This window comes from Erpetoichthys calabaricus, chromosome 11, assembly GCF_900747795.2.
Source record: "Erpetoichthys calabaricus chromosome 11, fErpCal1.3, whole genome shotgun sequence".
Taxonomy (NCBI): Eukaryota; Metazoa; Chordata; class Cladistia; order Polypteriformes; family Polypteridae; genus Erpetoichthys; species Erpetoichthys calabaricus.
The window spans coordinates 127,760,828-127,774,821 of record NC_041404.2 but is presented as its reverse complement, the minus strand read 5'-3'; the positions used below and the strand labels follow the sequence as shown (position 1 = coordinate 127,774,821).

The following is a 13,994-nucleotide window of genomic DNA, read 5'->3' as shown; positions in this document are numbered from 1 at the left end:
TGGTGGTCCTCCCAGGCAAACACTGTTGTAGGCGCATCATCTACATGAAAATGTTCAATACCATAATCAGCTGGGGACTTTAGTTTTTGATATCCATCTCCAGATCACTTGCATCAAACTTGGAGTCTGACAAGTCAGGGTCCTGTTTAACGAAATTACGTAAAACGTCCATCTAATATTTTGCTTTGCACATTTGCTTTGGTCTCTATTGCCAAATGTCGGCGCCATTTTAAAGGTTGTTTGCTCTTCACTACTCATGCACACGTAGCGAATTGAGGTTCAATCAACAAAGTTATGTAACTTCTAGCAAAGAGAGTCGAACTAAAATGTAAGGGTGAGTTTTGTTGCAGTTTACAGCTGATTACCATCCTCTACTCCTGAATTTTGACAAAAGTCGACATCAGCCCTGAAAGAATTTTAATAAGGATGTTCAGTCCATTATTATAATAGTGCTTTTGTTTTTGAGTATTAAATCATTTTGAGGCTTTAAATATTTTTCCTCTTTTTGCATTACAGCTTCTGACATCAATTGAGAACCAACCCCTCCATCAAACATTATAAACTGGACCTAAAGAGAATAAACAGTTCCTGGCTCCTTTAATACCCTTTGAATCTGCAAGAGCAAGGAAGGAGATCTGAGAGATGATGAGCTGTGCTACTGAGAGGAATGCTGCTCTACACCCTTAACCTTTGAACACCTTCATATGAAAGACATGTGCTTGTTTCAAAACAACTGGTGTGTCTGGTTTGTAGAACAATTATCGCGAGAGCCAAAATTGTTTGGTCTCTCTAGGATGTACTGTTTGCTGTCATGGAAGTGAAATGGAATACCGGCTTCCTTAATGGATGTGAGAGGGTGACAAAAATTTGCAAGGAACAGCTTGCCACTCCTCCCATTCTATTACCATTTAATGTGCCGAGTCCTTGTGCACCACCAAAAGTCTCCGAGTAACTCTTCTTATGCATTTAAATCATTAAAATTGCCATATCTAAGCAGGAAGCCTAGAGATCTGACACCCTGTTTGTGTTTCTTGAGTACTGTAGAATTTCGGCATGGAGAAAAGATAAGATGTTTAACTTCAGCTTCACAGGAAAGAACTCTAAACACTCAGTCCGACTGTCCAGAACATCCAGTGAGAAGCCAAAATCACGAGAAAGATTGATGAGTATAAAAGGGCCTCAGAAAGCACAGAACTCCGCACATTTTGGACAGGTTGGTGAACCAAAGAGGAGCAGGGGCGGTTCGTATCCTACTATCTTTAGCTAGAAGTGACAGACTGTGGGATTCTTGTTGCCTAATATCCTTTTACAAAAGAAAAAGCATTTTGGGAAATGCATCAATAAATAAAAATCCACTGCATTGGAGATGAACTTAGAAACAAGGTCAGTGAACATTAGTAAACATACATTATACATGGAATAAATCAGGATTATTGCACATTTGTTATTAATGCATATGTCAAGTGCTCTGAGATTTTGTATAACTCACAGCAGCTGTTTTAAAAAAGAACTGAGAAAAATACTGTACATTTAGCCATGGATTTTATTTCCAGTTTACTGATTCCTAGCATGCATTCTATGTGTGGCCTGATTTTCTTTTGTATTAAAGAGCTATGAAGAGTATATTTTTTGTCTGTAATAATTTTATGTAGTCTGCATCCATATAAGCAAACACTGGGTAAATAGTCCTACTACTCTTTTTTTCAAAGATGTTCTTGAAATGTTTTCTTTTGATAAAAATCTTAATGTGCACGTTACAGTATGTCAGCGTCTTTTCAGAAGTCTTAAAGTCAAAAGTGGGAGAGTGCAATGTCTTGGGATTGTTATTCAGATTACCTAGTTGCAGATGCACAGATGTATTCACTTTCAGCCCATTTCATTTTCTTTGAATTTCTTGACATCCACGCCATTCTTTTATGTATGTGGCAGTCACAGAGCAAAATGAAAGCATCCAATAAAGTCGTACCAGCTGAAAGGTGCACTGCTGTTACAGCTCGGCCCAATAGTAAATGAAACAAACGGACATTAAGAGGAGACATGATTGGAGTGTTTAAAATTATAAAAGGAATTAGCGTAGTGGATTGAGACTGTCACCTTAAAATGAGTCAATCAAGAACAAAGTGACACAGCTGGAAATTTGTTAAGGGTAAACCATGCATGAATGTTAGTTCTTCACACAGAGAACCATATACTGTAAATATGGAAGTTACTAAGTAGTGTGGTAGACAGTAGGACTTTAGGGATAGCATTGGTGAGCTGTGTTGGACTGAATGGCCTGTTCTCGACAGAATATTTCCAATGTTCTATTGTTCTTATACAAACATGCACATTATGAAAGTCTCATTTTTAGCAATTGTTACTTTAGAGCTTGGAGACATGGCAGAGCTGGTGGTTAATTAAGATTACAGTTCACAAAACTACAAAACCTAGTGTTTTTGTGGTCGAGCGAAAGAATACAATAAATGCTAAGGTACCATCTAGGTCAACTCTTTTAATAACAGTGCTGGCAAGGCAACAGATAACAAGCACACGATGGCACAAACAGTTATTAAGCTGTAGGGCCTCCAAAACAAAGGATAAGTTAGCTCTAAGAGTGGGTAATGCGTTGGTTGAAGCTCCGTCCTGTAGTCTGCTGTTTCCCAAATGAGACACTACCTTCCAACATATGCAAGCTTAGAAGGAAGAACATCCAAATAATAAAAAAGACTTTATGAGAAACACTCTCTGAACCCAGTCTTATTAATCCATCCCCTTTACACCCATATCCCCTCCCTCATTTGCAATATATTGCCTCTGATTCCTAATAATGTTTTCTTTGATGATGACACCTGGTAGGTTGTTCAAAGCTTAGGAATAGAAACGTATTTTAAGAAATGTGACTCATTCTCTCCCTTTGTGGTTTTCTAGCTACTAATGGAATATATACAGTATGTATACTAGCTGTGTGTGGTGTTCAAGACAAAAAACAACCCGAAGACACCCTAGCAGTTTTACTATATTCGTGAACTTGGAGAGGCATCAGCTAACTGTTAAGAATTACCCAGGGCAGAAGATGTGGACCACCTGTGCTTGTTGCACCACTGGCTTTCATAAAAAGACAATGAGGATACCATATCTTAGCTGTATCGCTGGCATACAAGCCCTATTAATCTTTGTCTAGAGAAAATACCTTCAGATAGACAATGCTTTTAGTGAAAACTCCATTGCTGAGGTGTTTCACTTGCATGTTATTGAGTTGCGGCAACTGCTCCATTTTCACATTGTTTCTTGTCATCTGTGTCATTAGCACAATGCCATTGTTGCATGGTGGCGTTTGCCGCCCAGAGGTCTTTCGTAGAAAGCGCTGAAAAAATGTAGAAGTCCATGCATGCTCCATCTAGTGGCTAAAGTTGAGCGTGAGCAGAGCGAACAGCTCCATACACACGCAGGTCTTTCGTTTATATCGTTTATACAGTATACGTATATATATATATATATATATATATATATATGTATGGTAAAACCTTCAAGGACACTAGGAGAATATAACAGCTCCCCACACATAACCATCCATTCATCTATCTTCTAAAACAACTTATCATGAGCAAGGTCACGGGAGCCTATCCCAGCAAGCTTTAGGTTCAAGGCAGTAACAATCTCTTGCAAGGTGAACAAACACACTCACACACACACGCACACACACACACACACACACAAACAAACACTCACTAGGGCTAATTTACCAATTCCAATCCTTCTAACCCGCATGTCTTTGAACTGTGAGAAGAAAGTGGAGGATATCCATGTGGACACAGGGAGAGCATGCGGACTCCACACAGAAAGCACCATTGACACAAACCACAGTCTCCTTGTTGCAAGGCAAAGGCTCTACCACAGCCCACCATGCCACACTTCACAGGCAATCAAATCAATCCTTATTTCACTGTCGGGCAACCGGTGTGCAGAGGTGCACCGTGGAATTTTCTAGGGGCGCCACGAAAACTTTTGTAAAATATTTAAAATTGCTAGTGTTTTTGAACTTTTGATTGATTAAAAAGATAATGTTTAAAAAAATATATTTTATGTTGGAAAAACAGATAACGGTTAATCAGATTGTTGAATAAACGAATGTATTTATTTTGAATGCAAGTTAAAATTTTCGCTGTTCACCATTCATCATAATTAGCGGTGTCAAAAACACACCTCGTGAGACTTAAAAAGTCTTGTTGTTAGAAGATCTCGCTCACTGTATGGATAGAAAAAGGCGGAGCAAATATAGAACGAGAAAATACTAACGCTACTGTTTTTATTGGCGATTGTCCGTAGATTGTGTCGTCACGACTTTATTTATGGGCAGTCCCTCAGGTGCGCCGCGAAAGAAAATTTTTGGACTTAGTGCGCCGCAACTCAAAAAAGGTTGCCTTTCACTGCCCTATTTAATTGCCATTTGTGCAAAAAATGTTAAAAACATTCTTTTCAAAAAATATTAAAAATGGTCCTGGTCACCATGCTACAAGAAAGTCATACCAACACTTGAGGCTGTGCAGAGGAGAGCCATCAGGTGCACCCCAAACAGTTGGACATGTCCAACTCTGACTCAGAGGAGACTGTGTGGGGACCTAATCCAGGGATTTAAAATCCTCAAAAGCACTAATAAAGTAGACCAAGCAACATTCCTTCAGCTTAAGTGTGAATCACGTACTTGAGGACACAGGTGGAAATTAAGGGGAAGTGCACTTCTTTACACCAAGCGTTGTAGTTCAACCAGGAACCATGACAACCTTTAGAAGTATCTGGATGAGATATTGGGGCAGCTTAGTTATTAGCTAAACAAACGGGCTTGATGGACTGAATGGTCTTCTCTCATTTGTCAAATTTCTTATGTTTTATGCTTTTATGACCAACAGAGGAAAACTTTTTTCAAGATTTTATTTTGACATCAACAAAAGCTAAAAATTTAATAAAGCATTGTATTTTGGAAGTGCATAAGGGGGTGGATGGGCGTTCCACCTGGGCTTCAGGAAATGTTGCTACCCAGCCAGGAGACCGTAATGGAAGGAGTGTAAGAATGGAGGCACAACCTGCCCGGGAAGATCTTACATTTTGTCTATCCTGTTCAGGAAGGACAATTAATGAATGGACAGTGTCCTCCCCCAGAACATGAGGATGCAGTGCTCAGCTGACTGTTTCCCAATTTGGAAAATTGCAGGGTTGCCTGGGAATTGTACTGTGGAAGGGCAACCCTGTTGGGGCCCTTGGGTGTCACCAGGGGGTGCTGTGGAGGGAGGGACTTCCTGTTATGTTGTGTTGAAGTGCATCCATCATGCAATGCTATGGCACCAGGAATACTCCTGAGTCCAGGATAAAAGGAGGCATCTCGCCTTACTCAGGGATTTGGAGTCATGAGGTAGAGGACAAGGCTTGCCTCAGGGAGAGTGCAGGAATTATTAAATTGGATGGAGACTGTCATTTGTATTGAAAGGAGAACCTGTGGATGATATTTAGTAAAATAAATACACTTTAATTTATACCCTTGACTGTGTTTGGGCACTTGTGTTTGGAGTCAGGATCTCTTGGGGCGCCACTCTGTTCACTCTGTATGTAAACATTCAATGGTAAATCAAAAATATCAACCATATTAATGTTAAAATGAACTTAACAGCAACATGAGACATTAAAAATATACAATTTTGCAGCACAGCCCACCTGCTTTACACTGTGCTTGATTCAGCAAGTCTCAAGTTTTGCTTACCTTCATAAAAAATATTTTCACTCTGCTGACTATCAAATATCCACCACTTTCTTCAACAGATGGCTGCTAAGGAAACATCAGGGTGTATGGGGGAGGCGGTTTCTTCTTAAATTGTGTTTTTTAAGTGTGTGGGCAGCAGCAAAGGAACAGGTATATTTTCATGCAAAAATGGGACACCTTAGGCCTCAGCACTTACTCCATTTACTGGCTTTAGGTTGCATTTATCATCTCACACCCCTTCTTTTATGATAATGGTCAAGGTTTAGGGAGAAAGTCAATGGAGAGTGCTGGGGAAGGGTGGGAGAAGAACAGCACAGTTGTATCAAGAGTAGGTGAAGAGATGTTGGCGAGCATAAGAGGAAGGAGACCAGTAGAGGACAGAGAGATGTGGTGTTTGTGGAACAGTGAGGTGCAGGATGTGATAAAGGCTAAGAGAGAAGACATGGCAGCAATCAAGGAGGGAGGATGGTAGAAAAATGTATAAGTAGAAAAACAAGAAGGCATAGAAGGCAGTGACAAGAGCCAAGGCATAGGCTTTGGAGAAGATGTGCGAGAAACTAGAGACACAAGAGGGGGAGAGAATGATTTTTAGAACAGTAAAGACTAGGCACAAGAATGGAAAGAATTTTAATCACATAAAGCAAATGAAGGATGAGCAAGGTGTTGTCTTGAGTGAATCGATAGGATCATGAATAGATGGAAGAGGTTCCTTGAAAAGCCGCTGAAAAAAATCCAAGGATAGTAATTGGGAAAAGAGTCCCAAATGAAGGGCTGGTACCAAGATTAAGAGAATGAGGCACTGAAAAGAATATAGAATGGAAAAATAACAAACTGGATGCAATATCTATCTATCTATCTATCTATCTATCTATCTATCTATCTATCTATCTATCTATCTATCTATCTATCTATCTATCTATCTATCTATCTATCTATCTATCTATCTATCTATCTATCTATCTATCTATCTATCTATCTATAACAGTAATAGAAAATACCAGAGGATTGGAGGAACAGTGGGATCATTCCCATTTATAAGGAGATGGAGAATATTAATAAGGGGATAAAGCAGATGTCACATACAATAAAAATCTGGGGAATAGTTATAGAAAGAAGGCTCAGAGAAGAGACCACCACAGGAGAGGATCAGTTTGGTTTTATGCCAGGGAGAGGAACAACTGACAGTTATTTGTACTGAGACAGTTCATAGAGCAGCATCGAGAAAAGCAGAAAGGTTTGCATGTGGTGTTTACTGATTTGGAGAAGGCGTATGATAAAGTGTTACGTCAAGAGGTCTGAAGGCGTATGAGGTTTGTCCAGGATATGTATGAGGGAGTAAGGACTCGGATTAAAAGCTGTGTTGGGGTAACAGACAGGATCCCAGTTAGAGTAGGTCTGCACTAGTGATCTTCTTCCCCAAGGCCTTACCTTTTCAATCTGGTTATGGATGTGTTAACTCATGGGATAAAAGACCAATCCCCGTGGCGCATTTTTTTTGTGTTGTGTAGCACCAGAAAGGAGAAAATGGAGTGAAAGTTAGAAGTATGGAAGATACAGAATTGAAGATAAATAGGAAGAAGATGGAATGTTTGAGGTTTAATTATGATTGGAATTCAGAATTTAGCCTGCAAGGAGAGATATTGAAAAGGGTGGATACATTTAAATACTGTATCGAGGAACACTGGTAGCCCAAGATAAAGAATTGGATGCAGAGATAAGCCATAGAGTGCAGTGTGAATAGAACAATTGAAAGAAGGTCTCAGGAGTATTGTGTGATTGAAGAATCAAGGCAAGGATTAAAGGTAAGGTTTTTAAAACTGTGCTGAGACCAGTAATGATGTATGGAGATGAGACTTGGGCAGTAAAGGAGAGCAGGAGAAGAAGTTAGATGTGATAGAAATAAAAATGTTTAGATGGATATGTGGAGCTACAAGGAAGGACAGAATAGGAAATTACATAATCAGAGGTACAACTAAAGTTGGAGAGACATCTATGAAAGTGCAAGAAAGTAGATTGAAGAGGTATAGATTTGTGATGAGGACAGACATTGAATATTTGGGCAAAAAAGAGATGGAAACGGAAGTGCAGGGGCAGACAAAGAGGTGAGTCCCAAAGCATGGAAGAATTACATGAAGGAAGACTTGAAGGGAAAGGATCTGACTTGGGAGGAGATACAGGACTGAACTGTGTGGGGAAGATTGGTGAAACACATCAACCCCACATAGAAGAAGAAGAAGAAAAAAAAAGCATAAGAATCGAGGTTAAGTCCCTGCTCATTCCAGAAAACTAGGTGCATGTGGTAAGCACAGTGATTATGCTGATTCCACCTTTTGAACCTATAAGGACAAGTGCCCTGCTTATGGGAACATGCAAAATCAGCCCAAAAATGAAGTAAAAATACAAACATTGCAGATCTTTCTTCAGCCGACCACATACTGTATATATGCACATTGTATAATGTGCTATGTTTTGTGGCACAGTTGGTAGTCCTGCTGCTGCAACATGTTTGGAAGTTGGATTTATTTCATGGACATGTGCCCTCCATTTTCATATATCTTTCTTCTCACAATCCATTCATTTTCTGAACTGCTTATCTAGTTCAGGGTTATGAAGAGTTGCAACTTACATTTGTGCCTGATAGAGCCAGCTGGACATCAGCACCCCCAAGATCTTAAAATTTGATTAAGTGCTTTCAGGAAATGAGAGGAGAATATGTCTATGAAATATTCCAAAAAGATTATGTAGTGGACATATCAAAAATATCATGTACATGTGTTTTCAGTTGTGATTTTTTTTCTACACAGGGTATGACTTCATTACCAACAGTAGAACAGAATATGGAGAAATATAAGGTACTTTTGGGAATTTAAAAAGGTTTTTTTTCTATTTATAACAAATGCTTCACTGCAAACTGTAGCGTATAAATAAGAAATAAGTTGTAACTGCTTATTTAAATGAATCATAACAAAAGAGCAATCAGGAATTTTAAAAGCTCAAGGAGCATGGATGTGGATGGTGACGCCAATGATGAGGAAGCAGGGGGCATCAACAATGCATAGCTTTGAGATGATTGAGTTATAAGAGAATCTACTTATATTTGACATTTTAACGAACATCTTTTTGAAGCAATGCTGGCAAAAAAATGTTTTTTAAATTTACAGACTCTCCTTTATTGTTTGATTTGAAACATAATTTAGTCCAGAAGTTATGTTTGGTTTCAAAATGATATCCATTTTCAATGTTTATTATTCATGTGTAAAGTCAGTAAAAGGGTAGTGTCTTTTTTCCCTCAAGGCACAGTAACTGTGAAGAAGGGCAGAAACTCTCCAGTCACCGTTTGGAAGAATGCTATCAAATGAAATTTGTCTTTGAAGTTTTACTCCACTCGACATAGTTGTCTGCTACATGGCAAACTAAACATTACACCTGCAAGTCTCCAATGGATTTTAGTAATTCCACATATGTGCTGTCTAGCTGTGCTTTGCCTCTCTATGCTATGTACAGTATACTCAGATTTTTGCATATGGAGAAAAACTATGAAGATGAGATGAAAATATATATGTGGTAATGGTGCTGATTTTATGGCTTCACTGTTCACTTTCACACGAATAGCTTTGCTCATCACTCCATATTAATGAGCAGCACATTTTGGTTTTTGCTTACCTTAGACACAAGAAAACAAGTAATGGTGGCTTCTGTAATTTCTTCAGGGCACTGGCAATTGTGTATGTACATGTTCAGATTACAATGGCATCAAGTCAAGTAGCACAAGCGGTGTTTCTGAAACCAGTTAAGATTAATGCTTACCAGTATCTGTTTGCATCTGTTCATGCAATTAAAACAGAGCTGTCATCACCCTACAAAACTACCTAAGATGGCAGAGGGCATCCAAGATGAGTGCATCCTCTATTATGCCATTCCCTCCACTAATTCACCATGACATGATGAGAAAGCCCCTTAACAAGTTAAACCTCCAGTTATAGAAACAGGGATCTTTTTTGTCTTCATGGAGGGCCTGGCAGTCTCACAAATCCCAGACCAGTTGAGTTTACATGAGGTCACTCATAGTACTCTGGCTTCATCGATTTTTCGAGTTAATTTGCAGCTCTGCGTTGACACCATTCAGGGTTGGTTCCTGCCTTGTAGCTGAGGCTGCCAGCTTACACTGTCGCTCAAAAGAGCTTGAACTGAAATGAAGTGGTTTGGAAAAAGCATAAGTTCCTAATGTACTAGCAATTTGGATTGAGCACCATTTGTGTTCATAAATGAGACCTCTGACCCCTGCTAGGTAGTCCTGCAAAGCCAGACAAAAAAACATACATCTGGAGAAAACCATGGATGAATCTGGCTTAAAGGTGTATGGGAACAGTTAGAGGGTCCAATCCAATGTCTCAAGAAGGTGGAGTTTGAATCGGGGTGGTGACTTAAACAGCAAAGAGTAACAATGGGCTTGTTAACCTGGTCCACCACACAGCACGTCTGTGGTCACAATGGATAAACAAGTTACAACTGATAAAAGACCCCTGTGAAACATATAAATGTGTTCAAAATAAACATGACCTATTACAAAAGAAAAAACAGATTTTACTTTGGCATTCAAAGACATCATTGGACAAGTGGTAAAAGTGAAATGATATGCTGCTGCCAGGTGTATGTCGCTCTCAGTTACCACAATACTGACACAGAAGATATGGCAGCTACATCCAGGAAAAGATGAACTGTAAAATATGTGTTTGAATTAAATGGTATGACTGGCAGCCTTTTAACAGGTGTTGTTCCTGTCATGTGCCCAGTAGGATAGACTCCAGCTGTCTGGCAACCCTACTTTGGATGAACAGATTAAGATAATGGTGTGCATTCACATCCAGGTAAAAGGAGGCGAAAAGAACTTTCATTAAGTAAGCAGTTAAAGAAGAGCCACAGGAGATGTCATTTTCAGTCCTCAGTACGCCCAAAACAGTAAATGTGGTTTACGAAACATGACATGACTCCAGCAGAGGCACAACCACAGACGAGGCTGCACAGCACCCAGCATGTCACAGCACATCTAAATGGATAACTAAAGTGAGTTAACATTACTGTCTAAATGGAACTGCGAACATCTCATGTGGTCACAGAGTTTTAACACATACTGTATGTGTGTGTGTGTGTTTGTGTGTGGGAGTATAGTAAATGCCTAATGGGTGGACTGCCATCCCAACTAGGATGTAGATCAAAGTTATCATAGGATGGTATACATTGTATATATATATATATATATATACTGCTCAAAAAATTAAAGGAACACTCTTTAATCAAAGTATAGCATGAAGTCAGTGAAACTTCTCGGATATTGATCTGGTCAGTTAAGTAGCAGAGGGGGTTGTTAATCAGTTTCAGCTACTTTGGTGTTAATGAAATTAACAACAGGTGCACTAGAGGGGCAACAATGAGACGACCCCCAAAACAGGAATGGTTTAACAGGTGGAGGCCACTGACATTTTTCCCTCCTCATCTTTTCTGAATATTTTTTCAGTAGTTTTTCACTTGGCTACGGTCAGTGTCACTACTGGTAGCATGAGGTGATGCCTGGACCCTACAGAGGTTGCACAGGTAGTCCAACTTCTCCAGGATGGCACATCAATGTGTACCATTGCCAGAAGGTTTGCTGTGTCTCCCAGCACAGTCTCAAGGGCATGAAGGAGATTCCAGGAAACAGGCAGTTACTCTAGGAGAGCTGGACAGGGCCATAGAAGGTCCTTAACCCATCAGCAGGACCGGTATCTGCTCCTTTGGGCAAGGAGGAACAAGATGAGCACTGCCAGAGCCCTATAAAATGACCACCAGCAGGCCACTGGTGTCAATGTCTCTGACCAAACAATCAGAAACAAACTTCATAAGGGTGGTCTGAGGGCCTGATGTCCTCTAGTGGACTCTGTGCTCAGAGCCCAGCGCCATGGAGCTTGATTGGCATTTGCCATAGAATACCAGAATTAGCAGGTCCACCACTGGTGCTTTGTGCTTTTCACAGATGAAATCAGGTTCATCCTGAGCACATGTGAAAGATGTGAAAGGGTCTGTAGAAGCAGTTTATATTGTGAGGGATGCCACGCAGGGACTGGCAACTCTACCGGAGCTGTATTGAGATCCTTGCCTGGCCAGGACACCATAGCATAGAAGGACAGGGGAAGACTAGGCATTGTCTCCCCCAGGATGCTAGGTGGCAGCCCCCCCTGGGTTACGGCACCCATACACATTCCCAAAGGGTATGTTGGGAACTGTAGTCCATTGGCTCAGCCCTGTTGGGTTTTGTGGGTGTTGTCAGGGGGCACCAAGGAGTGACCCTAATTTGTCAGGCTGCAAACTCATCCAGAAGTGCTCCCATACCACAGCATCAGGACACTGGAAGTATTCCTGGGGTTTACATAAAAGGAGTAGCCCTGTTTCAATCTGGGAGCCAGAGTCAGGAGAAGGCAAACAAAACTTGTAAGAGAAGATACGACAGAGAATAGCAGAGATACAGAATTGTGACTTTGGGGTGTGAAATAATTACCTTTGTAAGAGTTTCCCAGAATAAAATCTGTGTAATATATATACAAAGTTTCAGGTATTGAGTTTTTGAACTGAAAACAGAAATGTTACCTTTTAAATTCTCTGTGTCTTGTCTTCTGTTTAGTTCCTTTTTCTCTTTTCCTGTCTTTCCATTGTTATTGTACATATTTGTCTACTACAGAGGTACACAGGCTTTTATGGTTTGTGACCCCATTTTGAAATCTGAGTATTTTATGACTCCAGCTGTTTGAAATATTGACATTCACTTGCTATTCAATACATTGTTTAATTTTTTTTTTACTATTTTTAAATATCTTATTATGACCCCATTAGCATATCAGAAGGCCCCATTTGTGGTCATGACCCCAAGGTTGGGAAATCCTGGTCTAATACATAAGGAGAAATGGAGCACTGCAACCCCTAATGTTTGAAGTGCACGGACAGGAGGAAACTGGACGCAGATTTTTATGAAGAATCTCAGTTGGCAGAGCCTTGGCAGTGCTGGATTTCACCACCAATCACTACAAACTCTTTAGCTAGTTGTCCCCAGACATGTGTTCTCACCTGGCATTGCAAGACTACCTCCTAGGGATCTAAAATCCTAAAAAGTGACCACTGCAATGTAAAGTGCTCACTGGAAAAGGTACGGAAATGAAATAAATATTGTTTGTTACTAAAAGTGAACTGGTACCCACACTTAATCTATGTTCTAAAATCTGTTTTATCAAAGGGAGTGGTGCAGTGTTTGGCACTGCTGCTTTACAGATCCAGTTTCCTGGATTTGAATCCTGTGCCCGGTTCCTGCCTGTGAGGGGTCTACACACGCTCCTTGTCCTTTTCCATCTGTCACTTTGATTTTTCTATCACATACCAAAAAAATGACTGGATCCTCTAAAATAGCTTCATTTGAGAGTGTGTGTCCTGTGATGCACTTCCGCCTTGTCCAGGGCTGGTTTCTGCTTTTGCAGCCAGTGCTACTAGATTAAGTCCTAGCACCCATAACCCTTATCGCCATTAAGCAGATGTGGACATGGTATGCTACTTTAGTGAACCTTTACAATTAAAAAGAAATGTTCAGCCATGTCCAGATAAAGCCATCCCTTGTCCACATCTGGCCCCAGGTGTTCATGCTGAGAACAGCAAAACCCACTTTGTATAACAGAAACAAAGATGTTGAGGACTGTGTAACATGCTACTTAAATGGTTTTCTGCTTCTAGGCTGTAGTGGAATTTTCCAGAATGAATGGAATTTGAGCAAAGCTCTTTTGCTAATGAGTTTTGTGAAGGCTTCCATGCAAAATGCTGAACAATGATCCTTTGCTTTGCCAGAGTCCTGAAAACAAAGAGGTTTCTGCTTCCAGCCAGTTGTTGCACTAGGCTGTAACAATATTATTCTTTTTGATAATTTATATTATTTTTTTCTGTTGCATTACGTTTTGCTTGAATTCCAGGACATCCAGAAGGGCACATTAGGTAGAACTGCCTCACACCACCCATGGATTTGTGTAGCTACTCTTTACTTGTGCAGAGTTGGTATTTTCTCCCTGTATCCTGAAGATTCCTAAAGATATGCCCATTAGGTTAACTGGTAATTCCAAACTGGCTCCTGTGCATGTGCGGTCCTGTGATGGACTGCTTCCCCGTCTATGGGCATTTCCAGCCGCTGCTGCTGGGACAGGCTCCCTGAATTATATTTTAGAATGTTATATTATGCTATGCAAGGAATCCACGG

The 13,994-nt window shown here is 40.3% G+C and overlaps 1 protein-coding gene across 4 annotated transcripts in view; it reads left to right on the top strand.

Annotated features, from left to right (window-relative positions):
- si:dkeyp-72e1.9 (syntaxin-binding protein 4) overlaps positions 1-1,623 on the top strand; it is a 219,045-nt gene extending 217,422 nt beyond the window's left edge. For all 4 annotated transcript variants that reach the window (XM_051933611.1, XM_028813887.2, XM_051933612.1 and 1 more), the window contains one exon: positions 517-1,623. In XM_051933611.1, the coding sequence (XP_051789571.1) occupies positions 517-533 (17 nt within the window). In that variant the 3' untranslated portion in view covers positions 534-1,623. The remainder of the gene's footprint in view (positions 1-516) is intronic.
- Positions 1,624-13,994: the final 12,371 nt, after the last annotated feature.